The 27,980-nt window shown below is 35.2% G+C and overlaps 3 protein-coding genes across 21 annotated transcripts in view; 2 read left to right on the top strand and 1 right to left on the bottom strand.

Moving 5' to 3' along the window:
• Window positions 1-5,189, bottom strand: part of zgc:110045 — a 46,631-nt gene extending 41,442 nt beyond the window's left edge. For 4 of the 12 annotated variants that reach the window (XR_015505408.1, XR_015505407.1, XM_087278492.1 and 1 more), the window contains exons 1-2: window positions 5,070-5,183; window positions 2,761-2,848 (exon numbers count right to left, since the gene is read on the bottom strand). The gene's annotated coding sequence lies outside the window, so the exon portion shown is untranslated. Of the gene's footprint in view, window positions 1-1,349; window positions 1,402-2,760; window positions 2,849-5,069 lie in introns of all 12 variants that reach the window. The other 8 variants (XR_015505411.1, XR_015505409.1, XM_087278494.1 and 5 more) reach the window with 3 other exon arrangements.
• A 3,287-nt stretch (window positions 5,190-8,476) lies between these two features.
• On the top strand, window positions 8,477-26,124 carry mocos (molybdenum cofactor sulfurase). 3 transcript variants are annotated; one of them, XM_087277318.1, is made up of 17 exons: window positions 8,477-8,521; window positions 8,643-8,715; window positions 9,014-9,103; window positions 9,204-9,270; window positions 10,266-10,316; window positions 10,804-11,451; window positions 14,208-14,284; window positions 15,032-15,231; window positions 15,442-15,558; window positions 15,677-16,069; window positions 16,172-16,334; window positions 16,469-16,553; window positions 16,764-16,888; window positions 23,043-23,142; window positions 23,362-23,503; window positions 24,253-24,357; window positions 24,463-26,124. In XM_087277318.1, exons 6-17 carry the CDS (start codon window positions 10,910-10,912, stop codon window positions 24,574-24,576), a joined length of 2,163 nt encoding a protein of 720 aa, XP_087133444.1. In that variant the 5' UTR covers window positions 8,477-8,521; window positions 8,643-8,715; window positions 9,014-9,103; window positions 9,204-9,270; window positions 10,266-10,316; window positions 10,804-10,909; the 3' UTR covers window positions 24,577-26,124. The 3 variants fall into 3 exon arrangements, with proteins under 3 accessions (XP_087133444.1, XP_087133443.1, NP_001014388.2); XM_087277317.1 differs by lacking the exon at window positions 8,477-8,521 and having other exon boundaries at window positions 8,565-8,715; window positions 10,122-10,316; NM_001014366.2 differs by lacking the exons at window positions 8,477-8,521; window positions 10,266-10,316 and having other exon boundaries at window positions 8,565-8,715; window positions 24,463-24,951.
• Window positions 26,125-27,222: 1,098 nt separating this feature from the next.
• Window positions 27,223-27,980, top strand: part of anxa11a (annexin A11a) — a 46,704-nt gene continuing 45,946 nt past the window's right edge. For 2 of the 6 annotated variants that reach the window (NM_181765.2, NM_183410.2), the window contains exon 1: window positions 27,223-27,293. The gene's annotated coding sequence lies outside the window, so the exon portion shown is untranslated. Of the gene's footprint in view, window position 27,980 lies in introns of all 6 variants that reach the window. The other 4 variants (XR_015504981.1, XR_015504980.1, XM_087277640.1 and 1 more) reach the window with 2 other exon arrangements.

Consider the following 27,980-nt stretch of genomic DNA (forward strand, 5'->3'; position numbering starts at 1 on the left):
ATTATGAAATATTATGTCTGCAGTCTTGCATTTCGCTAATGTAGGTAAGAGTTTGTAGGTATATATTCATGTGTTTCAATTACATGTGTAAGTGAAAGTTTGTACTGTATGCAAGATGAGATTTTTTCACAGATTGAGTTTGCAAGGGTTTGTATGTACACATGAGTTTTGAATAGACACAAGTTTATTTATGCAACATCTTGATCATTTTATAGATGCAGGAGTTTATTGTGATGATTGTGATTATTTCATAGATGTACGAGTTCTTATGTACACTTGCGATGTATATACAGTGCTTAGCATAATGTAGTACACCCCATTCTGAAAATGAATATTTTTATCCATTAATCAGTGAATATAGGCAATGTATTTTGGTGCATTTACAGAAAATAGATTTAATAAACAGATATATTTATTAAAATAATATTTTAGTCACCAAACATATTCAGAATTTGAAAATAATACAATTTAATAAAAAACTATTTAATTCCAAACATTGAAAAAAAAAAAAAAAAAAAAAAAAATATATATATATATATATATATATATATATATATATAGAGAGAGAGAGAGAGAGAGAGAGAGAGAGAGAGAGAGAGAGAGAGAGAGAGAGAGAGAAAGAGAGAGAGACAAAATGTCGCAGGTGGGCTAACAATTTTTCCTTTACCTCTATATGGGATAAAAATTACACGTATCTTCATTTATTTATTTTATTTATTTATTTATTTATTTATTTTCCAAACTATGAAAAGATTCACTTCCAAAGTTTTGTGTGAAAAGCTCTACATGGCACCTCATACTTGCAAATTCTTTCATCATAAACAAGAAAGTGCAGATTAGCTGAAGTAGTACCTTATTAGGGCCAATTTATATTTCTGTTTTGAGTCCATGCAGTTGGTCCGGCATAGCCTTTGCACAGTCAAATTCTCTTCACCAAATCCTGACACGCACCTCTCAAAAAATCTAACTACATGTTGGTCGGCTTGGTAGCATTGACAAGTGTGGGCGAGCCTGAGAGTCATGGAAGGTGATGGTGTGAGTGTTCAACAAGTGTTTATTACTGTGAAAGAGATACAGATGGATACTTTTGATTTGTTTACTTCATGATTAAAGTTGGTGAATGTTTCTGGTTCCCCTTTTTTTATCCTTTATCCTTTTTATCCTTTTTTTATTAGTTTGAGCTACTTCTACAGTATTATCACACGGATTTCCAGCATACGCTCAAAACTCTTGCAAAGGCACTCTACACTATTTGAAAACCTTGTGTTTTAAAAGTGTGAGTGCCTAAGACAGAACACATAAATGTAAATTTTCACAATGGCATTGGGTGGCATGGTGGCTCGACTCACAGCAAGAAGTTCACTGGCTCGAGTCCCGGCTGGGTCAGTAAGCATTTCCAGCCTGATTTCACAAGGAAACATAAGTATTTTACGTTTTGTCAGTTTAGTGGCTAATTCGTACGAATTTGCATAAGTTCAGTCATACAAAAATGTAAGATTTTAAAAAGGAGGCGTGGAACCTAACCCCACCACTATTGCCAACCGTCATTGGGTGATGAGCAAATTGTACAAATTAGACTGTATTCATACGACCACTAAATCAAAAAAGCTATGAACTGCTGTGAGATTGCGTTGGCATTTCTGTGTGAGTTTTAAGGGTGCTCTCGTTTTTCCACAATCCAAAGACATGCAGTATAGGTGAATTAAATAAACTAAATTGGCTGTAGTGTATGTGTGTGAATGTGAGAGTCTGTGGGTATTTCCCAGTACTGGGACGCAGTGGGAAGGACATCCGCAGTGTATCTTATGCTGGATAAGTTGGCGGTACAGTACACTCCGCTTTAGCGACCCTTGATATACAAAGGGACTAAGTCGAAGGTAAATGAATGACAATGACATTGGCAACATGCAAGGTGTGCGCTGATCATTCAGTGCAGAAGAATAAATCAGGATTTATTCAAGCTATTTAACAGCTTCAGTGATTATAATGGTGACATTTATAGGTCAAGTAGAATTGAATGTTGACTTGACAGTTAATGCTTCTTCTAGATTTTATGTTGACAAAAAACAGCTTTACAGACATTGTTTATAGGCAGCCAGAAAAGAGGATAGATTGGCATTATGCAAATATGCTACAGATCTATATAAATCAGTTCATCTAAATTTAACTAGAATTTCCTTATTTTAAAAAGTCCTTATTTTAAAAACACTATCATGTGCTTTAATTTTTAAATCTTTGCAGACCTTATACATTCACGAACAGCTAAAATGCCTATGCATGGAAGGTAATATTCAAAAAAAGGATAATAGGGTCTCTTTAATGGTTCTGGTTTAATAAAAGTGGCGTGACCAAGTTTAATAAGACTCATAAGGAGCCAGCTCTGAATTTCTAGGCCTGTGGATCAAGTGATGTTTGTGTGACCATGTCTAAAAGGCCTATTAAATTATCAGCGAGTGAACACAATGTTGTCTGTTCACACATTCCACGCATTTATCACCATCCACATCCGAGATCACAGAACACATTCATGGGTGAAAACTAAAAAAAAAATGAGTCAGCGTTACATCAGAGGAAGTATTAGTAGGTTGTCTGAAATTTCTCTTTAATAATGTCTCATGCATTCCTCATATTCCTCTAATGAGACCCTGCAGCTACGAGAAATAAGTGAATGCATTTGCTTTAAGTGAGATCTATTCCAATTGAGTCCCGATGCCTTCATTTGTTAGGAAAATGCTGCTTTTGAAACATTCTCAGACTTACATAAGCTGTTAGATGAAATGTGGTCCCTTTTTCCATGACACTCCAGCAGAAGAGGAGCTTGTTTAAGAGCGGAGAACAGTAGAAATGGCTAAAAGAGAAACAAATGTTATATATATAATTAGTTTTTGCTCATGTGTTGATATCTAAGCCAATAAAAGGCTCATTTGTTGAATTACAGTTATGTAAGTAGTCTCAAAGACAGACAACTCAATTTGAGAACTAGAGCGCTAATGTGGACGTTATGAAATGAGTTATAGATTCAGCATTCTTAATATGAATCGCGATGGCTGAATTTAATAACAAGTGGTGTAAAAAGCTTTTTCCTTTGTGCGGCTGTTAGTTTGTGCTGTTTCATCAGGTAAATGCATCAAAGGCACTGCCACCATCCTGTCTAATCCTATAGGCCGGGATTTGTTTGGCTAATGCTAAAACCCATTTGACCTATTTCTGTCTTTGCAAAGCTTGTCAACAGGCATCTGAAAACATTCTGCCTTCATATACCATTGCGCTAATAAGTCCGAACATAGATATCGCACATTCTGTTTTTCACATGTCAGATGTGTTTATGAAGCAGGAATTAAAATAATATTTGCAGCTGACACTGAAATGACGTACAAAGCAAACTATAGGTCAGATTAGTGTTCAGAAATGATCAGTCAGCTTTAAATCCATAATCTAAGTGGTCAAGCCTATTGTTACTGAACAGACTTTTATGTTACTTTGGACAATTTAGTGAAATCAACATGTCAAAGAAAAATAATCATTGTATTCATTTGAATATACTAGTAACTTCAAACGTAGAACAATGTTTTTTAAAAATTATATGAATTATATTTGTTGTATTATATTACATTACATTACATTGTACATTAATTTTCCTTTGTTTTGTCTCTTATTTATCAGGGGTCGCCACAGTGGAATGAACCGCCAAACATTCCAACATATGTTTCACGCAGTGGGTGCAATTCCAGCTGGAACCCAGTACTGGGAATCATATTATATTATATTATATTATATTATATTATATTATATTATATTATATTATATTATATTATATTATATTATATTATATTATATTATATTATTGCAAAATGTTGTGTTTATTTATATTCACATTCACTCTAAATCATTTGACTAATGCTTTTATCTAAAGTGACTTACAAACATAACCATGACAAGCAATCAAAGCAACAACAAAATGACATGTAAATAAGGGCAGGTTCTGTTGTGGGGCGTGTACTACCCACTATAGAAGAGATTGCACATTATTGAATGATGGACAAATTTGTCAGTATGATGGACCACAATAATCATCCCTTTTTTGATACAGTCCAAGCGTGTACAAGCTCTTTTAGTGCAAGATTAATTTAACCCCGGTGTTACAGAAAAAGATGCAGGAAATCCTTTTTACCAACAGTGATCAGATTGTATAACCAAAATCATACTATGAATTATGCTTATATGCTTATAATTTTATGTAACTTTATTATTGTTTTTATACATATGTAGCTTATTTGATCTATTTTTAGTATGAAGATCACTGTTGTGATGTGAATTTCACTTTGGGATTAATAAATTCTCACAAACAAACAAACAAAACAAACAATCAATGACAAGTTCCAGTTGTATACAGTGCGCAACATATATAAGTACACCCCTCACAAATTTTTAAAGGAAGCTATACAATACTATATTTGTTCACATACATTAGATTAGTCAGTACTGAAACCAATTCTGGACCTTATCCCACAAAATAAGTTACAATAACGGTCCAAAAACTAGTACACTCAAATTTATATGTTATAGAAAAATACTAAATACAAATTTAATAAAGAGGAAAAATCAAGAGAATTTGTTGAAATTTTTTGAAATATTTTGTTGAATTTGTTTGCATTATCTTTCAATTTCTAAACATGTTTGGTGACTAACATATTATTTTAATAAATATATCTGTTTAATAAATCTGTTTTGTTTAAATGCACAAAAATATCTATATTCTATTTATAAATATATATATCTATATATAAATATGAAATATCTATATTCACTAAGACATGGATAAAAATATAAATTTTCAAAATAGGGTGTACTCAATTATGCTCAATTATATATATAATGTGTGACTAATACATATAGTACATATTAGTCACACATCATATTAAAAATGTTGACCCCCTCTTTCCTTTTGTCAAAGATAAAACAAGAGCACTGTTGACATGCCAGAAAAGCATTAATACGCCTATTTGCTCTTGTCCTTCAGAAGTCTCTGTGCGTGACGAGCAGCTTTGGATCGAAGTTAACAAACTGACCTGAGATGTGATGGAGGTTGAGATAGAGCAGAGATGCCTGTTACTTTCTTCACTGAGGCTTCTTTTCCTTGTCAATCCAGGATGAGTTAACGTTTGCGGCTCCAGAGTGTGTATGATTCCTTGAGTGTGGTGTTGCCCTCTTTTGTTGTCAGTTGTATTCAGAGAATGGACAGATGGCCTTGTGCCCGTACCTCTGGTCGACTGAGGCTAGCTTTACTGTTTTTTTTCCACCCTCTGGCTTAGCCTCTGATAAGCCTTTAGACCAAGCTACATGAGTCTCTCCCAGTTCTTAATACTCACGTAATTGAGGCAACAACTCCTTTATCCCGGGATGGTTCCTGTAGCATTCTGGAATCCCAAGAAGAATAGAAGGCAACAGGTTTTGCCATGCTATAATCTGGCTGGAATACAATAAATATAAAAAAAAGTAAGACCAGAGTTTTCTAATAGCATGGCTCAATTTGAAACACGTTTTCCGTTTTGGCAGGGAAGATCTGGTTTGGATGTGCATATGCAAAATGACATTTTAAAGGACACAGAAAAGGAAGAATCCGCCAAATGTTTTGTGCCGACTCCCCCAATCACCATAAGCATCTCCAAATTGACTGTGTCACATCATTATGGACAGAAAGACACAATGTCTCTGTGGCCGATGTCCCTTCCCCCACACCTCCTGCTAATGAGGCCAAAGTCCTGTGAAAACAATGTAGGCCTTTAACAGAAAAAGATGCACTCTGCTCAGCAGCAGAATTTCAAAGTGAATGAATTAGTGGAGCAGAAGTGGCATATTTAATCACTGCCTGCTGTCTGGGATGGAAATGAACAATGGTCTCTATGGATCTCCGTTCTCTCACTGCGTATGTGTTGATAAATAGTATAAAATGAAGATCTAAGACTCCATTGCGCAAGAAAAGATCGGTGCACTTCTCGTTAAACCAAAAGTAAAACTGACACCAAACCTTTTCACAACACTTTTAGTAAAACATTTATTTATAAAAATAAAGTTGAGATCACATTAAATTTAAATATTAGATTGAATTTTTAGTACAGCAAAAACTAAATTATTTCGATTTTTTAAAAAGAATGACAAAAATGCATTTCGAAATAAGTAAACACGACTGTAAAAATAACTGAAAATAAAATTTAAATGGCACCTATGATGAAAATCAACTTAAGCTGTTTAGACAGAACTGTCTGTATGTATAGTGTGTCCACTTTCATGCTGGACTGATATAAACCCAACAAGTCTCTTTTTTTTTTAATTTCCAAATGTTAAAATAGGATCCCACTGATTTTTAGCAATGTGCTGTGGTGCGGTTTTCCGGACGCCATGTTTCTATGATAACACAGAATCCACAGAATTTTTTTGATAATAAACTGGAATTCAAATAAGTTTAATAAGTTTAAACATTTTTAAAACATGTTTACAGCATGTTTGTAATAAAGTCAGTAAAACCGCTGTGTAATTCTTAACCGCTATAACCACCACGGCCGCATGGTGTCAGTATCAGTAAACGCGCACATGTGTGCTCCTCCACAGACACATGAAATAAAATACTTGATGTTTTTGACTAATGAGCGCTATTTTAGCTTCACCCGGGTCTGTTTCTGTCACTGTGCTGTTTATCTGGCGCAAAGCATGATGAAAAGCAGACCCTAGTGTTGCCAGATATGACTTTTTTCAACCCAAAAGTCGTCCAAAACGCCCAAAATAGTAGATACATAAAATAAATAAAATAGTAACATTTTATTTAATTTTAATTGATTTAAATCAAAATTGACCTAGTTACTTAAACTGTCATAATTTTAACCATACAGCAAGTCAACATCAGCAGTCACAAAACCATAACTATAACCAGATCACACTGAAACACCGCCTCCTTTTTACCCACACACCGCACTTAATGTTGTGTAGATTACACAACCTCATAGAGTATGTTTTACTTGCGAAATGGGGTGTAAATTCATCCTATGTGGCGTTTCAAATTCTTTTGAACATAATTGGGTGCTGCTTGTCAAGCAGACAATGCTTCTTTGTTTGTTCTTGCTGTCAATTGCAGAACAAAATGATAAATTTTATGATGGACCGTCGTGAGTTTAACTGCAGGCGCTGTGTGATGCGCCCCTTTTTAGGTGCCATTTAAAGTTAATACAGAATGTGAATAATAGTGTGAACAGTAAATAATACTAAAATTACTAATGCAATAATATTTTCTCAGAGAACCATTCAGGAAAGACATTTTAATGATCTTAAGAACTTTTTTCTCTATTAAAAACCTTTTGAGGAGTGGAATTGTTCTATGGATGTTAATGGAACTGCTGATTCTGTGAGTGTCAGATAGAACATTAAAGCCATCTGGTATTCATGACAACTATCGCTCACAGTATCTCTATGACTCTGCACTCTGTTTAATTATAAATTGCTAATAGAAGATGTTACAATGCAACATAAAGTGAACTGAGTGGAACTGTCTATTTTCATGCTATGAAGCCCCGTAATATATATTCTGTGGATCGGTTCAGCTTCTGACATTCACCAATATCACAGGACTCACTGTGCCTTATCAAAACTAACGTGTCATGAATTAACAAGATATTTCCTTAAAGAGCATACAAAAATAGCATTAATAATATGTTATAACAGTTAAAGAATTATTTGATAAACCGGAAGAAAAACAAAGTAAATCTTTGTTGCGTTTTAAAACATTAATGTGCGTTTAATCCCAAGCAACATAGTCACTAATAGTATTCTATAGTGTACACTAGATTTACCATATTTTGTTATGGAAATGTAGATATTTTACGATACTAGCATTATGGAATAAAAATGTTTTGAGAAAATAGAAGTAGTACACTATGAGGATTTTTTAAACATTGGTGATTTATTTTTTATTTACCTATTGGTTGTTGTATTGATTGATTTATTGATTGATTGATTGATTGATTGATTTCTATTTTAAATGTTTTAGAATGCACTTTATTCCTGTGATGACAAAGATTAATATCATTACACTAGTCTTCAATGTAAACCATTCTCTAGTCTTCAGTGTCACATAATCTTTTTGAAATCAATCTTCCTAATGTCTGAAGTTAAACAGTTGTGCTGCTTAATATTTTGTAGAAGCTGTACAGGTTTTTTTTTATTTGATGAAGGATTAACTGAAGCGCGAGAATCTGATAAAAGCATTCATTTCTTTCAACACCAACCTACTCTCCCTACTATTTTGATCAATAGTGTCAAATATTTGCAGTGAAAATTATGTCTCAAGATAACGTGTGATCAGTTATTCTCTATTCAATTTTTGATAACTTCCCTCTGTATTCACCAGACGTGCTCCAGAAACGTCACAGGACTTCAGTGAAACTCCCCTTTATTCGTCCTGCAGTAGAAAGTAAAAAAAACAGTCACACAGCAGCTGGACTTTGGTCTCGGATCTATCGAATTTGACATGGTACGCGGTAACTTACATAAATTCGGGAAGGAGGGCTCTCTCTGGACTTTCAGACTGAGCAAAAATGGATACTCGGTCTTTGCAAGACTTTCAGGACTTATGCACTTTTGATGTTTTTAAGAGTTTTGGACACTACTACGGGTACGGCGTTGATCAGCAGGCTCTGATAGATCAGGAATTTAAACGGATTAAAGGTAAAAGGTGCCTTGAATTTCTTCATGTGGTAACGTTAAAAACCTGCATTCGTTGCTGCTTAATCTCGTGTATGACTGTCTTTTTGTAAGCCATCAAATGTACTTAAATACCTTTTGAATTGGACGTAAAATGAACAGCTTGCTAACTTATTTGACAGTTGAAAGCGTCGGCCTGAAGTGCTACAGTGTTTACTTTCTGTTCAGTTATCAGTGCATGAAAGCAGCTCGGCGGCTCCCTCTGTTGATCTTATAGTGAATTGCAGTAGGTTGAGAAAATGTTCTTCGTTTTGTTTTTAAGGGGTTACATATCTCGATCATGCAGGGACAACGTTATTTCCTGAATCCCTTATTAAAGGATTTCATGATGATATATCCAGGAATGTTTATGGTGAGTTTCCGTTTCGTTGATGATATCATGCCATGAGCATTATTGAATTCAACTTCAAAATATTAGTGTGATCACACAATTTAATACTTTTCTTTTTCAGGAAATCCTCACAGTCATAATTCCAGCAGTAGACTAACACACGACACTGTGGAAAGTGTCAGATACAAGTGAGTACTTTTGTACTTTTTAATCAGCCGATCAGCCACAAAGATTGTTATGCAACTAGATTTTTCCCATTATTATTATTATTGTTATTATTATTATTAGTGTTTTTTATAATTATTATTATTATTACCTCTTGTACATCATCTTATTATCTGAATTCTAAATTTTAAAATGGCACAGACAGGCCATATTTATATAATCAATAATCATTTTTTTTGGTCATAATTGTTATCATTATTTAAAATGATTTTCAGTGGGCCTTGACCAAAAGGTTTTTGAATATATATATATTTTTCCTGCAAATAAGGTTGCTAATACATCTATAAATTTCAAAGATCATGACATTTCCCAATTATTAATAGCAATTCTTGAAGCAGAAGAGGACAAAGAAAAAGAACAGACTAACAAAAAGTTCCTTCAATAATGGAAAAGAAAAATACAATGTGTAACATATTAAAATGAAACAAACTGTAGCATCTTCACTCTGAGAATTAAACATAATTGGTTTATTATCAAAGCTACAAAAGACCTTTAGTCAAGAGCAGTGAATGATTTTGATCTTGTCTTTTTTGTTTTATTATAATGCTAAAAAAACAGAATATAGCACGCTGTCGCTTTAAGAGCCGCACAGTTTCGATTTATTGTTTCACTTTCACATAATTACAATAAGCACCGCGTTTTGACACGTTTGCATTTATCTGAGCATTTTAAAAATATAAATGAATCGAACAATATATAAAGTCAATAAATAAAGGAAGTCCTATGCTGCAAATAAAGCGTTATATGCTATACTATATACTCTATATACTCTATAAAAATGCTGATTGGTGGATAAGACATTTGTGTTCAACAGTTGGCCAAGTGTACCTAATAAAGTGGCCGGTGAGTGTATATACTCCCCAGATAGCATACAGTTCTGGGCCACATTTGGGATATGGGCCATACCTGGGCCAGATGTAATTTGCTATCTGGGTCACCTCATGTGGATTTCCTCCAGGTGCTCCTGTTTCCCCCACAAGTCCGAAGACATGTGGTACAGGTGAATTGGGTAAGCTAAAACTATCCTTAGTGTATACGTATGAATCAGTGGGTATGGGTGTTTCACAGTGATAGGTTGCAGCTGGAAGGGCTGCGTAAAACACACGCTGGACAAATTGGCAGTTCATTCCGTTGTGGCGACCCCAGATTAATAAAGGGACTAAGCCGAAAAGAAAATGAATGAATATATATCTACCTATTTATCTATACATATCTATAGGCTTGAAGTCACTGATTCCTGTAAATTTGATGAATATTCTAGTTTTGCGCTATTCTTAGACATCTATAGATGACAGTCCAAATTTAGCATTGATTTAGCGATGTTATTTATGTTTAGATGTCTGTTACTCTTCTTTTAAACACAAAAAATGCTTGCTGGGTTGACTCAATTGAGGATTCATATAACAATAATTTTATAATATTTAAATGATGTGATAAGACACATTAGAAATGTGTGTTATAAAGATATAATACTCCAATATTTGAAATACCTACAGGATCCTGGCACATTTTAATACAAGTCCTGAAGATTACTCAGTGATTTTCACATCAGGATGTACTGCAGCACTGAAATTAGTGGCTGACACCTTTCCCTGGAAGCCCATGTCAAACAAAGAGCCAGGAAGCCAGTTCTGCTACCTCACTGACAACCACACGTCTGTGGTGGGCATCCGTGGTGCGACCGCACTTCAGGGAGTTGGCACAATTTCTGTTTCACCTCGCGAAGTGGAAACAAGAGCAAGAAAAAAGACACAAACAAATGGAGAAGAGGAGTGCTCTACACCTCATCTTTTCTGTTATCCTGCCCAGAGTAACTTCTCTGGCAGGAAGTATTCACTGAGTTATGTGAAGGGAATTCAGTCTCAACAGCTCTATCCAGCATGTGAACACCACGGTCAATGGTTTGTCCTCCTCGATGCTGCCTGTTTTGTAAGCTGCTCACCTCTGGATTTAAGCCAGTATCCTGCTGATTTTGTGCCAATATCTTTCTACAAAATGTTTGGTTTCCCGACTGGACTCGGAGCCTTGCTGGTGAGGAATGAGGCTGCTGAGGTATTGAGAAAAACGTATTTTGGAGGAGGAACCGCAGCAGCGTATCTTGTGGAAGAGAACTATTTCATACCAAAGCCCAATTTGGCCAGCAGGTAGGATGTGACAGAAAGAATTTAAAGGGTTGTTCACCAAAACATGAAAAAAAATTCTAATTGCAAACCGGAGTTTATTTCTTCTATCTAACACAAAAGAAGGTATTTTGAAGAATGTACAAATATGTTACGGATGTGAATAGTTATCTCTCCATCCAAAGATGTGAATGCAACTTATGTGTAAAACTGGAACATTGCATAAACCATTTGCAATTTTTATCCAATGACAAATTTTATCCAATGACAAATTTTATCCAAAACAAAATCATCATTTAATGAAAACTGGTGGCAAATCTTGAAAAGAAAAATGCAATTCATGATAATAGGAGAAGCCACTGTGGGCTTTTTTATTATAAAAATAAAAGTGAAACGCAATGAACACAGTCATAACGGACTTTTGGAGGCCACATGACTTTTTTGATGTGCATGCTAGAATTTATAAAGTAAATGTGCTTTCTGTTACATACTGGTCTGGAAAATAAAGATGAGGATCTACGTGCAGTTTAATAATCAAGAATAGTCTGCCAGGCAATAGCCAAACAGGTACAAACTGGAGCATGAGGGTAATCAAAAGAACGTGGTCAAAACAACAGGCAAATGGTCAAGGCAGGCAACATAACAGCATAAACAATAAAACAAAGGTCAGAAACCACGGGAATGCAAGAGAAGGAAAACACTTTATAATGCAGTAGGAATGGCTGATGTGAAACAGACGTTTCGACACAGTGTCGAGATCCCAGAGCAAGTGTTTCAAAACACTAGATCACTAGAAAGTGATTTGAAACACACAGGTCACATGACTAAATTGTTTCGAAACACTAAGTCAGTTGACTAAAGTTCAAAGCATCTGTCATTTCATAAGCCTTTCGAGATATGGCTAATCGGCATTTGACTGACATGGTTGGAGAAAAACTTCTGTAGCCTATTGGACCATGTGTGGCCTGAGTTCGAATCCCGACCTATTTAAATACACTGTAATTATGACTTGATGTATTTTAATAATGTTACTTTTTTATGACCAAAACAAAACATATATTCAAAAAGTGTTCATTCGGATGTCAAACTAATGTTAAAAAAAAAAAAACGTTACAAGAACAAAGCATTTAAAAACTAACATCTATAGCTGTATCACCCTGGATTCAAACCCATTGTCTCTGTATGATAGTCTGGAACTCTCACCGCTTCACTAAATCATTTGAAACCTCTACAACTTGAGGTTAAATACCTCAATTTGCTTAATTGTTTCTTTGCTGAAGCTGTTCCAAAGTAATACATAAAAATGCCCACTAGGTGGTCACTGTAGAAACATTTTTTGGTTTTGAAACATTCCAAAGTTTCAACACAAATTAGTGATGTGACGTTGTGCGCCGAGGCTTCAAAGCATGTATCAAGAAAAACGTCTACATCTCGCAGTGAAGCAGTGTACCGGAGCTTGATTCGTTATGCCATCATCACGTGATCAGTGACGTCCGAAGCATCGTTTTCGCCTATACCCACATGACTGCTTCGAATTTTGACTCAATGGTTTAAACACCCTCATGGGTTAGTAAAGTGTATAGCGAGAAATTAAGCGTCGATTACATACATTTCTACTGTTTCAAAGCAATGCACCTGTCTCACACACCAGTAATTAAACTAAAATACAATAGTAATTTATACTAAAAAGGTTTTGAACCATACTAAAGTGTATAAGCGTATTTTTTACAACTATCTTTAAAGAAAACCACTGCATATCGTAGTATAGTGTTTAACAGAGACCAGCTGGCGAGCACCACCCAAACACATCACTCACATAGCCTCCTTCTAGAGCATTCGCCTCCCATGCACGAATTGCTGGTTCGATCAACGTTTGGAACAGGACTAGTTGTAATATGATAAACTTTTGAATATCTTGGATGTTACTACAGTCATCAGTGGTGTAATGTAATATATCTTATGTGTAAAAACTACAGTAATTGAATAATTTGTTTATATTGTTGTTGTTGTATTACTACATGAATGAGTTGGTCAGTTGTGAACATTTGAGATTATGGCAACACAGTGCTTTCCCACACTTTAACCAGAAGAGGTCCTCATCGAGCTCTTATTTAGAAAGCTTTGAGTATCGAACCTTTTTCCAATACAATTGAGTCGAGCGCTTCACTGGTTCAGAAAGCTTTATTTCACCATCACTACCACAAATTCAGTTTTTCATGAAGCCTCGCTTTGCTCACAACTAGCTAAAAGTGAACAAGACTAAGCAAGATGTAAGTGTGAGTCAGAGGCATATATAGTCCTGGTAAACAGTTAATCATGAGCTTCCAGCTGTGTGTGAATAATCAGATGAATCAGGAACTGGTGTGTGTGAGGTGCATGATAGTATTTGTAGTCCAGTTCATTGACAGAAGTGTAGTTCTCCAACGATCTGCAAAATTTTGAGAGCTGGCGATCGTGACATTTTCATTGTAATTTATGTGCATTTATTCTTATAAAAAGTTTATCCTAAGTTTCCATAAGTTGTTTATGCATTCAGATGTTTTAATGTACTCACATTTTTGTGATTAAACATTTTTTATACAATAAAATACACTATAAATAGGTGGATGGAAAGCTGATGGCTATTGGTTCCATTATTCTTCAAAATATCGTCTTTTGTGTTGCAATTTTTTTAAATTTTTATACATTTCATTTTAAAGTGCACTATCCGTTTATTTGTTATCAGGCATTGATGATTATAGCTTTCATAATTTGATGATATTTTTTTTAATGATTTGAAGGTTTGAAGATGGCACAATCTCGTTCTTGGACATCATTTCTCTTCATCATGGTTTTGAAACTCTTCAAAAACTAACAGGTTTAAAAGTTTTTGATTATGAATGTTTTCATCAACACTTGTTCCTCTAATACTAGCATGTCCAATTATATTCTATCTTAAATATATCTCTAATTGTGCCAGCAGGTATGTTGTACCCTAGTGTCGTGGGGATGTTGCCTTTTGCTTGGAAACAAAAATCTGGTTGACATCAGAGCCCAACGTCAGGCCAACTTCAATGTCCAACGTCCAAGCTAAAATCAACCCAATATCAATGACTAATGATGATAATGTTACAGCTTGACATTGTGTGAACATAACCACTATTACGTCTATCAGACATTGGGTTTTGGTTGCCATATACCTGACAAATAAATATTAATATTTGACATCAATATGATATTGGTTTAAGATGTTGGCTTGACGTTGGATTTTGGTAACTTTTCAACACAACCTAAAATTCAACCAAATATCAAGGTCATTTGATGTCGTTATTGGATGTCAAAAAAACGTTGTTCTTAGATGCTGGCTAGACATTGAATTTTTTCACGACCTAAATCTAATCTGATATTAACGTCTTATGATGTTGTGTGTGTGCTGGTTTGTTCTTTGTTTGTTTAAAATAGCTAGACAAACTGACACTCACATTATCATATATTATTTATTTTCCGGAGATTTGGCCTGCTTCTATTGCCCTCATTTAAATGGTGCTAATTGAATAAATGGAAATGTTTATGTGATTCAAATTCTAATGCATTTCATTAAAAAGATTCTGTATTTTGTTTGCAGGAAGTATGACGAACATTCAGCTACACACATTTGGTTTAGCTCGCTACACATATACTGTCCTTTCGTGCCTGTGTCACAGCAATGGAAAACATGTGGCACAGATTTACTGTGATAATGACTTTCAGAGTATTGCCGAACAGGGTGCAATCATCAACTTTAGCCTGCTAGACTGTCATGGACGAACAGTAGGATATTCTCAGGTCAGACAAAACTTGCCAAATGTTACTTTATTTTATCTACTGTGTTTTTAAATGATCTACATATATTGCATGTACATTTATACTGTAATATGTAAGAATAAAGCAGATTCTTTTTTTCTTTCCAATAATAAAGAAAATCTAAAATGTGAGATTTAGGAAATGTTGAATATGTTTTTACTTATCGTTTGTTTGTTTGCCTATTGTTGCCAGGTGGACAAAATGGCTAGTCTCTTTAACATTCATATCCGCACAGGCTGTTTCTGCAACACTGGAGCCTGCCAACATTATCTGGCTATCAGCAACCAAAACGTGAAGAGTAATTTGCATGTAAGTCGATGGCAGCCAATGCAAACTTTAATGTTCGTTGACAGAAAGACAGACAGACAGAATAAGATAAGATTAAAATGTTGGAATTAACCTTTAAAAAGTATTTATTTTCTCCCAGGCCGGACACATCTGTGGAGACAACATTGATCTGGTTGACGGACGTCCCACAGGATCCCTCCGTGTGTCTTTCGGGTATATGTCCAGTTTTGAGGACTGTCAGAACTTTCTTCGATTTGTTGTGAACTGTTTTGTAGACAAACCCCTAATCCTGGACCAAACAAAGCTAGCCAAGCTGAATTCAGCTGCACCAATAGAACCGTCATCGTCTTTTCATCTGACATCAATACCCAGTGACCAACAAAGACATGCGAATGGCCAAATTAACTCCCCTTCACCTGACAGGATGGCCGTATCTGAAGTCACCATGTCAAAAGATGGAAAGAAGGATGGCAGCAGCTGTACGCTAACCAATCTTTTTATCTTTCCTGTCAAATCATGCGCATCATTTGAGGTACACAAAGCTGTTTTGTAATCTTTCTAGGCTGACAGTGAAAAGCAGGCTGATATAATGATATCATGGTAGGTATTCAAAGTTGTTGTGATTGATCTACAGGTGACAGAGTGGCCACTGGGACCACAGGGTTTGTTATATGATCGTTTGTGGATGGTTGTGAATGAGAATGGAGTGTGTCTCAGCCAGAAAAGGGAGCCAAAACTGTGTCTTATCCAACCTGTCGTCTGTCTGGCAGCTAACACACTGAAGCTGCAGATCTCAGGTCAGAGATTTGGTGTTTCCATTAGTGAGATGCAAAGCGAATCAATGATTCTTTGAAAATAATTAAATAACTGCAGATTTATCATGTAATATATGGAATAATAAGTTAAAATGAAAAGTTCTCTCTTGTCTAAGGCTCTGAAGCAATCACTGTTCCCTTGGATCCCAGTCTAGAAAAGTCAGATCTGAGAACATCCCAAAGCAAAGTTTGTGGTGACAGGTATGATGAGAAACACAGTGCCACCAAAAATGCCAACCAAAAACAGTCCTCTTATATTATTATACCATTACATTATGCATTTAGACATATAAAGTATTTGCATTCATAAACAGTTAAGCATGTTTAAAACTCATATTCAATGGTTTGTAATCAATATAAACTTTGTTGTAGTTGAATAATAAACATTAACCTGAATAATCTTTGGTGTAGGGTACAGACAGTGGACTGTGGGGAGGAAGTTTCAGCCTGGCTTTCTGAGTTTCTTGGAAAACCTTGTCGTCTTATAAGGCAAAGACCAGAATTTTTGCGTGATATGAAATTTGGACAAGGAAAAGGTAAAAGAATGTCTTTGTATTAAATTATTAATTTTTAAATGTCATGAAATCCTGAAATATATCCTAATATGTTGAAGTATCTCCTATAATGCTTATAGTAGCATAGTATACACAGTAGTAGTTGTAGTTCTATACTACTAGCAGTGGTTGTTAGTCTTATACAGTATCTATGGAATAATAAACAGTTAATAATATAGTCTATAGATGTAGGTTTAAAAAAGGTTTACTGCTTTTATAAATATGTTCAATTTCAGATCTAATAGCTTTGTTGCTTTTAGATTCAGGTATGTATTGCTGAAGCTTAAAGACCTCCAAGTGGGAGGTATCACATTTTAAGTAGGTTAGGTGATCTCCAAGTGAGAGGGTCTTAGGGGATAAATAGGCTGGGTTTAGGGTTGGTGTAGGGCATGGGTGTCCAAACTCAGTCTTGAAAGGCAGATGTCCTGCATAGTTTTGATCCAACCCCAATCACACACATGCACCTAGGCTTGCTAATCAAGTTCTTACGAGGTTTCTAGAAACATCCTGACAGGGCTATTGAGGCAAGTTGGAGTTTGGACACCCTGGTGTAGTAGACATTAATAAAACACACCAAGTTACTGTGAGTTTGGTATAAGGCTTCGGGTTGGTGTACATGTTAATAAAACACAATAGGTTTGACTCTGTGTCATGTACAAGACATTAAATAAATAAAAACTCCAGGAGGTTTGTACAGCGATCTTAAAGCTCAAGTCCCACCCAATTGAAGCTGGCTTCAACCTCTGTTTATACTCCTCTCTTTAGATTTGGCAAGGGCACCAACAGAGAGCACCCTCACTGTCAGCACACCCTCTGCTTCTGTGGTCATTTGCTGTCATATTAACCTGACCATGCCAAATGCTCATTGCAAACTATTGCCAATTTAGCTGCCTTACTTTCTCTTCATTGATAATATCTGTCATGTGTACATATGACCTGTTTCTCTTAACTTCTTCCTTTTGGATTACCGTTTTTGCACATTGCTGAAATGGTATCATAGTTTTTACCTGTTCTTAGATCAGTTTTACAAGTTTGTAGACATTTTAGTGAGACATTTGTAAATTGAAAAGGAATAATGCTAATGCTAGGTAACTGTCTCATGTTATTACTCCTTACTAGTAAGGGTTTGGACCCACTTTAGATTTCAGAACTGCCATAATCCTTCGTGGCGTAGATTCAAAAAGGTACTGGTAATATTCCTCAGAGATTTTTGTCCATATTGACATGATAGCATCATCCAGTTGCTACAGATTTGTCAGCTGCACATCCATGATCCGAATCTCCCATTCCACCACATCCCAAAGGTGCTCTATTGGATTTAGCTCTGGTGACTGTGGAGGCCATTGAGTACAGTGGACTCATTGTCATGTTCAAGAAACCAGTTTGAGATGATTCGCACTTTATAACATGGAGTGTTATTCTGCTGGAAGTAGCCATCAGAAGATGGGCACACTGTGGTCATAAAGGGATGGACATGGTCGGCAACAATACTCATGTAGGCTGTAGCTGTGACACAATGCTCAGTTGATACTAATGAGCTAAAAGTGTGCCGCCACCACCAGTCTGAACCGTTGATACAAGACCCTACCATCCAAATGTCGCATCAGAAATCAACACTCATCAGACCAGGCAACTTTTTTTTCACTATTTTATTGTCCAATTTTGGTGAGCCTGTGCGAATTGTAGCCTCCATTTCTACATGCCTAAATGCATGGGGTTGCTGCCATGTGATTGGCTGATTATAAATTGGCGTTAAAGAGCATTTGGAAAAGTGTACCTAATAAAAAAAATTATGAAAGAGCATATATTATGCAGACACTTAATATTTAATGATATTAGGTATTAGATGCTAGGAAAAGTGCATTTTAGGTTATTCTTTACATTTAAAGTTCACAATATGTTGGAAAAAGCCAATTTTAATGCAGGTTTCTCTGGCATGTGGTTTTTCAAATGCTTTGCAGCAGTGAGTCATTTTACAAAGTAATTGGTTCAATTGTTTTGAAGCTTTGAAAAGATTTGTTTTTTGTTAGATTTATTTTGTTACTGCCGGTTTTATGGACTCTGATTTTGGATTATGCTTTGGCACTGTTGAACTGTTTTATTAAACACCTGCACATGGATTCTGGCTGTTGCCGCATCCTTATTACAGAATACTTTGCCACAGATGAACCCAGTTTCTAAACTTCATTTTCCTTTATCAAAGAAAATACTGAAGAGTCACCAAGAACAGCTCAACAAAATTAAGTTGGCAAACGAACATCTTACCCACTACATTTGATTGCTTCTTTCTGCATCACTGCATGATAGAATTGATAGGTCTGCAGATCATTGTCAGCTTTTTTCAAGTCAGCATATACATTGATACCAGAATTGTGTATCTTATGATTGATTGATTGTTTGATTGATTGATTGATTGATTGATTTATTGATTGATTGATTGATTGATTGATTGATTGATTGATTGATTGATTGATTGATTGATTGATTGATTGATTGATTGATTGATTGATTGATTGATTGATTGATTGATTGGTTGGTTGATTGATTGATTGATTGATTGATTGATTGATTGATTGATTGAGCTGCAGCAGTTTAGAGAAAAATAATTATTTGCTTCATTTATTCTTTGATTATTTCATGCAATAACTGGCAATGATATTTTATCATAACTGTTAAGTCTTTCGCAGAACGACCTCACAGCTGATTTTGCCAGAGTTTAACACTCTCTCTGCACAAAGTGTATGAAATGATGTTGCTCTCGAGGCTATTTACAGTACTAATGGAGTCTAACCACGCTCCAAGCATAAAATGGCATGCAAGAGTAAGGATCTGCTTTTTTCCACGTTTGTGACCTGTCTATTCAAACTGACAGCCTATTGAGAAAAACACTTAAAAAGAGACCCAGTTGTTTTCCTCACATTAACCATCAAGTCTCACCAACAGCATTTCCAATCTAATTCTTTATTGTCCAAAAACCCTTGCAAATCAGCGTCTTTCAGATCCCTCTTTCAGTAATGAGATCTTCTTTTCACATCATCACTTGGCATTGCTGACATACTGATATACTCCAGCTTAGAGGAAGAACACATCAACCATGTCAAGTTTTGTTCTGCCTGTTAAAACAACTCAATGTAAAATCAGAAAAATGTCAGTTTTATATGAAACAAACCACATTCCTGGGATCATCAGCCATCAAAGACTTCAAGGTCCAAGCTGTCACAAAGTCGTTCCAGCCAACTGCAATAAAGGTTTTGCAACAGTTTATGTGTTTTTTGCCCGCTTAGAAGATTCATCCAGAATTACATGCTGGTTGCTTCTTCCCTTGCATTACTTCTTAGGGAAAACAAACTAAACTCAAGTGGATCAAGGAAGCCTCTGGAGCATTCAGAAAACTCAAAGTATTATCACAGCCAAATTCTCAAAGACTTCAAAGAAGGTTTCATCACTAAAGTGAACTTAGGACCAGTTCACTATCATCTTAAATGTCAGGACACTTTATATGAGACAAATCTGTTAGGTTGTTTTGAGTCAAACTGGCGAGACATTTCAGCTGCATTGTTGAAACGATTGCCTATTGAGAATTAATGCATTATGCATTTTTTTTTTCGTGCATTTTTGTTTTATGGCCTAAATTTAGGGTTGGCCAGCCTTTTTGTGATGCTAGAATGAGTTAGTAAGATTGTAAAAGCGCAATATTCTAGAAATTACAGATTTAGAATGACCAGTTTGTCTTGCAATCGCTAAAAGAGTTTTCTTCATCTGGACCTGCATGCTGCTGAAGGGTTTCAGTCATATTGAATGACTCATCATCATTATACACTGAAAAAATACCTGTAAATTGACAGTTTTTCCATAGATTGTGATTCATGTTTTTTTCCCACTTATTTTGGCTTTTGAATTGCATTATGAGAGCTTGGTCTTTCCTTTAACAACTTTTAACCTTAAAAAGTTTAAAAATGTAACTTTTATTAACATTTTTAACAGTTTGAAGTATTGTCTGGGCTGGTGTTGTGTATTATGCTGCAAAATAACTGGTAATAAGCTGCTGATACATTCTTCAAGTGTCTTTACAGAGTTGTTTCAAAACAATATCTTGTCTCAAACTACTAAAATGTGAATAAAAGTCAATTTGTTAAACTGCAGAGTTGAATTTTCAGCATCCAAAGTGAACAGAGCAAAGATCATCATGCTATAATGCAATTCACAACCGTAAATAAATGCGAAACACAAAATACAGAACCTTTAATTAACAGATATTTTTACAGTGTATATACAGGGGTTGGACAATGAATCTGAAACACTGGCCAATTTAGTGTTGGAGTTTTTCGCGACTAAATTTGGTGGCCAGTCTTCATAGATTGCATATTCCATCAGTAAGAGCAGAGTGTGAAGGTTTAATTAGCAGAGTTATAGCTCTGTTTTGCTTAAAATATTGCAATGAACAATATGGGAGTTTAAAAAATGACAAATTGTTGTTGTGCATATCAAATGTCGTTACGATGTATCCAGGTATCCAGGATAATGTCAGCATACCACCAATAGGCATGAATCACATCCAACAGGAGTAACTGCGGATGCAAGAGGTAGCTGTCAGAAAGGGATGTTCAGGTGCTAAAATGAACTGTATCAAAACACATAATTCAATACAATTCAGTTCATGTTTATTTATACAGCAATTTTTTCAATGTAAATTGTGTCAAAGCAGCTTAGTTCTAGTAAATTGAAACTGTGTCAGTCCAGTTTTCAGAGTTGAAGTTCAGTGTGATTTAATTTTCACTGCTGAATGTCTAATCACTGAAGAGCAAATCCCTCCATGCGCACCTCCACACGCCCCAAACCAAGCAGAATTAAATGTGCACCTCAACTCTTTTGTTTCCACCAAAATTGTTTGCTGGGAGTTTGTTGGTCACTCGTCAATTTTAATAGTGCCAGCAGGAAAAATCTTGGGCTGTGGACAATCTGAAACATGTTTTGTTTTCTGATGAGTCCACCTTTAACTGTCTTTTTCGTATCTGGGAGAGTTACAGTGTGGAAAAGCCCCAAAGAAGAGTACCACCCAGACTATTGCATTGCCTTGGCCCAATACTTGTGCATTCTGAAGGACCACGTGAACCCAGTGGTTCAAACATTGTATTCTAAAGGCAGTGCCAAGTAGCAGGATGTTAATACAATACACTTTTTTCTTCAGACGTTATCATCATATTTTATAGTATCAAATTAGTATCAATATTTCTTTAGATTTTAGTATATTGTTATTTATTTATTTTTTTATTTCAATCCACATTTGACGTGGGTCATCACCTTTTCTTAAAGTCGTCCTAAACCAATGGAACAGCATCCATTTTGAAAAACATTTTTGATTCACATCGAATGTTGACAACTATACAGTATATATCAAATATATTAAAAACATAAAAACAAATCATGTTGATTTTAAATGGAAATGGAATTAAAAACTTTGTTGCAGCACATTTATAAAAGCAACACTGATGACCCATGTCTCCAAAAGATTTTTTCTTTTTCCACTTGTTTTAATTAAGGTTGGCAAAACAGCATGGCGTCTCTGTACCGTCAGAACATTGTAACAGGTGAAAACAGGTCTTCGAAACTACATCATGCATATTGAAAGTTGTGAAGTTGCACCTCATTCACAATAGAGCACGCTCTATCTCTTGAATTAATGATGAAAGCTCAAAAACGTCACGTGGTACCGGCTGGAACAGACAGCCAGTCTACACGCTGGAATTCACACAAGGATCTAAATGTTGTGATGTTGCTTCAAAATGTCACAAAAAATTGGAAATACAAATTTGCTCGAAATAACACAAAAACAACCAAGTTTTACTTTTTTGTGAAAAATATATGTGTCCTGCTAATGTTTTGAGCAATGTGGAACATCTATGACTGTCAGCATCTCAAAAAATCGGTTTTGGTGTTTTGTGACCTTTAAGCCTTCTGCCTCTCAGAATTTACTTTATAGAAAGTAAACATTATAAATCACTTGTTTATCTTTTTGTAGTTTCATTGTCTTTTTGTAGTTACAGACCTCATATGCAGAGTATTTGCAGCAATTTACATAGGAAAAATCACACTGTACTAAGGAATTTCAGCTGAATAATGTTTTCCTGCTCACCAGGTGACTGTTGTCCTACTCCTCTGTCTCTGGTGAATGAGGCTCAGTTTCTGCTTATTAACAGAGCCAGTGTGTGTTTTCTACAAGAAGCCATTGCCAACAGGTATAGTAAAATCTAATTCCCTTACAACAACTACAAATGGCCAATACAATCATACAAATGCTAAATGTTAATTAGCAGTGTATCATTTGAGGCTGCCCAAATAGCTATTAAATAACCTTTCATTTGCCACTGTGTTTTCTTAAATGTTAATATGTTGTCAATGAGAAGTACATTCCTTTCATTATTATTTGATTTTTTTGTTTTATTGGCATATTAAAGACATGACAGTGATAATGAAGAGACTTGGAGAGACACAGAGCAGCTTGTTCAGCGTTTCAGGGCCAATCTTGTCATCTCTGCACAGGAACCATTTGCAGAGGATAACTGGTCTCACCTTACAATAGGAAACACACAGTTTCAGGTTAGTGGAAATATTTCATGCAGTAATAATCATTAATTTCATAATGCAGACATAATTCATTCAGGCTTAGTCCCTTTATTAATCTGGGGTCGCCACATGTGGTTTCCATCATATATTTTTATGTACCAAATGCCCTTCCAGCTGCAACCCATCTCTGGTAGCAGACATAATAGGCAATAATTAAAATCAGTTTAGGTTTTTTCCTTTATATTTTGTTTGATGAAAATTGCTGACCAATTTTGGCATCCAAAGGTAGCTAGTTAAGGTATATTGTGTTTTTCTGGTTTTTAAAGTGTGATATAAGAAAACATCATAAATTTCTCCCGAATTACTTGAAAAAAAAAAACATTATTTTAATAATTTTTGTTATTGGCATCAGTGGTTGAGTTGATTAGCTATTTACAACTAGCCAAGCTACTATTGTAACTACACTGATTTTTATAAATTACACAGTAGGTTATTTAACTGTAATATGAACTGAATTTTACTGTATTGCAATTATGCAGTATGTAATACAGGCAAAAACAATTACTCATTTGAACACTTTTGTTGGCCCTGCTTGTCTTTTTTTCCTATATGGCATACTGTATATTTAAATAAATGCATGTTCTCGATTGAGAAAAATATGTATGGGACCTAATTTTGGCCTTCAGGAATTGGTCATTGTTGAATGGTTGTGGATCATTAATGGTGAGGATCTCATGTAAGTGACACGTTGGATTAATTTGTGAATTCATTGTGACTTTAAGGTGATTGGGAAATGTGGCCGCTGTCAGATGATTGGAGTTGATCAAAAAACAGCCACTAGGACCCAAGAACCCCTTAGGTCTCTTTCTGAATGCAGAAGTGGAAAGGTTTGCCAAAGAAAATGTATTCTGTAAAATAAAACTACCTCATCTGGTTCTTCTCGTTTTTATTGTTAAACAGTACTTCTCATTCTCCTCTCTTCTTGTTTTTAGGTGACTTTTGGAGTTTACTTGGCTCACCAATCAGCAAGGAACTCCACTCACCCTGTTTTATCTATAGGCAGTCATGTTATTCCAAAGATATCTGATTCGACAGATAAATTTTAGAGTTTTTTTTTTGTTTTGTTAGTTTCATATCTAATCGGTGCTTACAGCCTCATTTTATATATTTTTAATAAGAGTATTTTGTTATATGTTTGCATATCATTTGCTATTTAAAAAAAAAACTTTAAACATTTAACATGAATAATGACTTGCATATAATAGTTGTGAATTTTAAAAAGGTGTAATATAAATAAACAAATTCCCATTATAACAGTTTAAAACTTTGATCATTAAAGTTCCATAACTGCTGTGATTATTAGCTTGAGGAAATGCGGAAAGTTTCCTGCGCAGAACATTTCCTCAGTGATTATCATGCAGTCTCCTTGCAGAGGATGATTACATATTTAGAACAAATGCATGTGGGTTTTGTCTAGTTTAAAAAAAAAAAAGCATGACATGAAGCAGAGACATAAAAGTTCTTGTCTCAAAGATCCAGGCACAAAGAATTGCATTGATAGTCTGCTGTCAGTGGCTCATAGAAGTTTTAACTTACACTTTAAAGAAAACTATACACTCACCAGTCACTTTATTAGGTTATTATTAGCGGTTATTTAAGTTACTGTTGCCTTTCTATCAGCTTGAACCAGTCTGGCCATTCTCCTCTGATCTCTGGCATACATTTGCACCTACTGAACGGCCACTCACTGGATACTTTCTCTTTTTCTGACCATTCTCTGTAAACTCTAGAATATGGTTGTGTGTTAAAATTCCATTAGATCAGCAGTTTCTGAAATACCAACCCATCTGGCACCAACAACCATGCCATGTTCAAAGTCACTTAATCACCTTTCTTCCCCATTCCGATGATTGGTTTGAACTGCAGCAGATCGTTTTGGACATGTCTACATGCCTAAATGCCATGAGTTGCTGCCATGTGATTAGCTGATAGGAAATTTGCGCTAACAAGCAGTTGTTCCTAATAAAGTGGCCAGTAAATGTATATAAAAGTATACTTAGTCCCTACTGCCTCTGTTGAGACAGACAAGTGCACCAGATACCTGTACTTATGTTTAATGTTTCTTTCTTATACTCATGTCTTTCTTGTTTCCTGCATTATCATTTTATACTACGCATGTACAATATGCACATGTAGAACAGCATGTAGTTACATTATACTATATATTAAAAAAAGAAACAGAGTTACAGAAATTACATAATGTATTTTGATTTTAACATATTTTTAAAATCATAAAATATATTTTCCTACAGTAGAGCAGACTGGAGATTGTAAGGCATCAGTTTGAAGACTTCCAATTCCTACAAACAGGATCTAGTTACAAATGAGTTAATCAGTTAATTGACTTCACACATCAGTCCACATTCCAAATCCTGTGACTGACACAGCAGATGTTAGATGGAAACTACATCTAAGCTAACAAAGTCATACTTTTTAGTTAAATTATTTTTGGGATAGCAATGCCTGATTTGTAGTTAAACTCATCAAAGTTGAATGATGTCATTTGTGTGTCGATGTTTATGTTTTTATTGCATGTTGTTAGTAACAGTGTTTTAGCTGTTGGCTGTAAAGACAATAAATTCTTGGCTACAATATACTCAGGCTCAGGGTAAAAAACTCTTGTTTAGTACCAGGGGGGTTGCAAGGGTCGAAAGGGATAAGGGCCTTAGCCAACCATAAATAAATAAAAAATAAATAAATAAATTATATTTCATATCTAGTAAGCTAGTACAATTTACATTTTCTGAATTGTTTGCATGTCTTTACATTAATATGTTACACATTTTATTGATTAAAGTTAATTTATTTCACCAAAACTACACATTTTATACTGAAAAAACACATATTAAGCTTCAGTAGTAAGAACTATTCAGTTTCACAGTTGTAATGTTATCTCATCAGCTTTAGTGATGCACAGTATGTGGCAATTTTAAGAACTTGGATAACAATTATTTAAACCTTATTTAAAAAATCATATGCTTTTGACAATACATCAGGGCCTTAAACCCACAACCCTATACCTCTTGGTAAAGACAGACCTCAAAGCCAAAGGAGTTTAGGTTCAGCACAGGGGCGATTTTAGGATTTTCATTTTAGGGGGCTAAGCTGCTTATAAGGTAAAACAATATATTACATAAAAGTAACATTAATATTACATTCATAAGTAGTAATTTAATAGTAATACACAAAAAGTTTGTTTAATATGGGTTGCATACAAGTATTCCACTGTATTGGACAGGCACAGCCATTTGAGTACTGAATAAGAACTCAAATGGTGTTGGGCGTGACTAAAGTTTAGGGCGTGCTCTGCTTGGCAAACGTCCATATTTTAGACGCACCCAACCTTTCTTGTGAGAATTGCTCTAGATGGTGCTGAGACATTTGAAATTAAACTTCTCTAAAAACATAATCAAATACATATGCAACGGGTCCATGGGCACGCTAGTACATTCTGAAAGTAAAAATCTTAACGCGTTTCATACACTTGTTTTAAACGGTAAATTAACCTATATTACGCAATATATCATGTCATATTCGACGTATTCATGGAAAGAATACAAATGTCATTCCTTTGTAACCAAACAATATGAGTCATCATGGTGCACGAAAGCGTCACATGTTTTGTGTTTAGTTAAAGACTGTTGTGTACAGTCATGGAAAGTATGAGTCCAGCCCACCTCATTAAATATTACACTGCGTGTCTCCCGCACGATCACAGAGAGGGTACTCTGTACCTAGGAAGTGACTGCCCGCTGCTTAAACTGTAAGTAACATAAAACCTTCCCGTTTTACGCTAATAACGTTTTATACGATTAAAATAGTTACACGTTTTCGGAGAGTGCTGTTATGTAGACCTTTATGCGCTTTCAAATCGTTAACTTCTGCAAGCATTTGACGGCGGTATTTTAAGCTGTTCTTCCAGCTAGCTTTTTCAGAGGTCCACCCATAAGCTATACATTAAACGCACATTTGACGGCGTTGATCTTCGGCTTCTTAAAGTTAACGATCCATTAAAAAGAAAATCGTGGTTATGATGTGGGAGGAAAACCTTAATATAAACATTTTTTCTTAAAGGGGTAGTTCACCCAAAAAGGAAAAACTACTGCTAGTCCTGTAAGGGGTGTTAAACTCAGTTTCTGTGGGCCAATGCCCAGTAAAGCTTATACTCGAAGCTAATTAAACACACCCTATCAAGCTAGTCAAGTCATTCTGGCTTATTTGGGAAAAATAGAAATATTTGTGGTTGTGCAGGGTTGTAAATAAACTACAAAACCTGCTGTTAAAACAAAAATTATATTTTGTGGCATGTTGGAACTTTCCTGGAATTGAATTTCATGGAGTTTTTTTAAATCAGAGAACTGTGAATGCCATCAAACTGATTTCTAACATTCTTCAAAATATCTTATTTTGTCCAGTGAATAAAAAAACTCAGAAAGGAACAACTAAAGGG

The sequence above is a fragment of the Danio rerio genome, chromosome 13, assembly GCF_052040795.2.
Source record: "Danio rerio strain M-AB ecotype USA chromosome 13, GRCz13ab, whole genome shotgun sequence".
Classification (NCBI taxonomy): domain Eukaryota; kingdom Metazoa; phylum Chordata; class Actinopteri; order Cypriniformes; family Danionidae; genus Danio; species Danio rerio.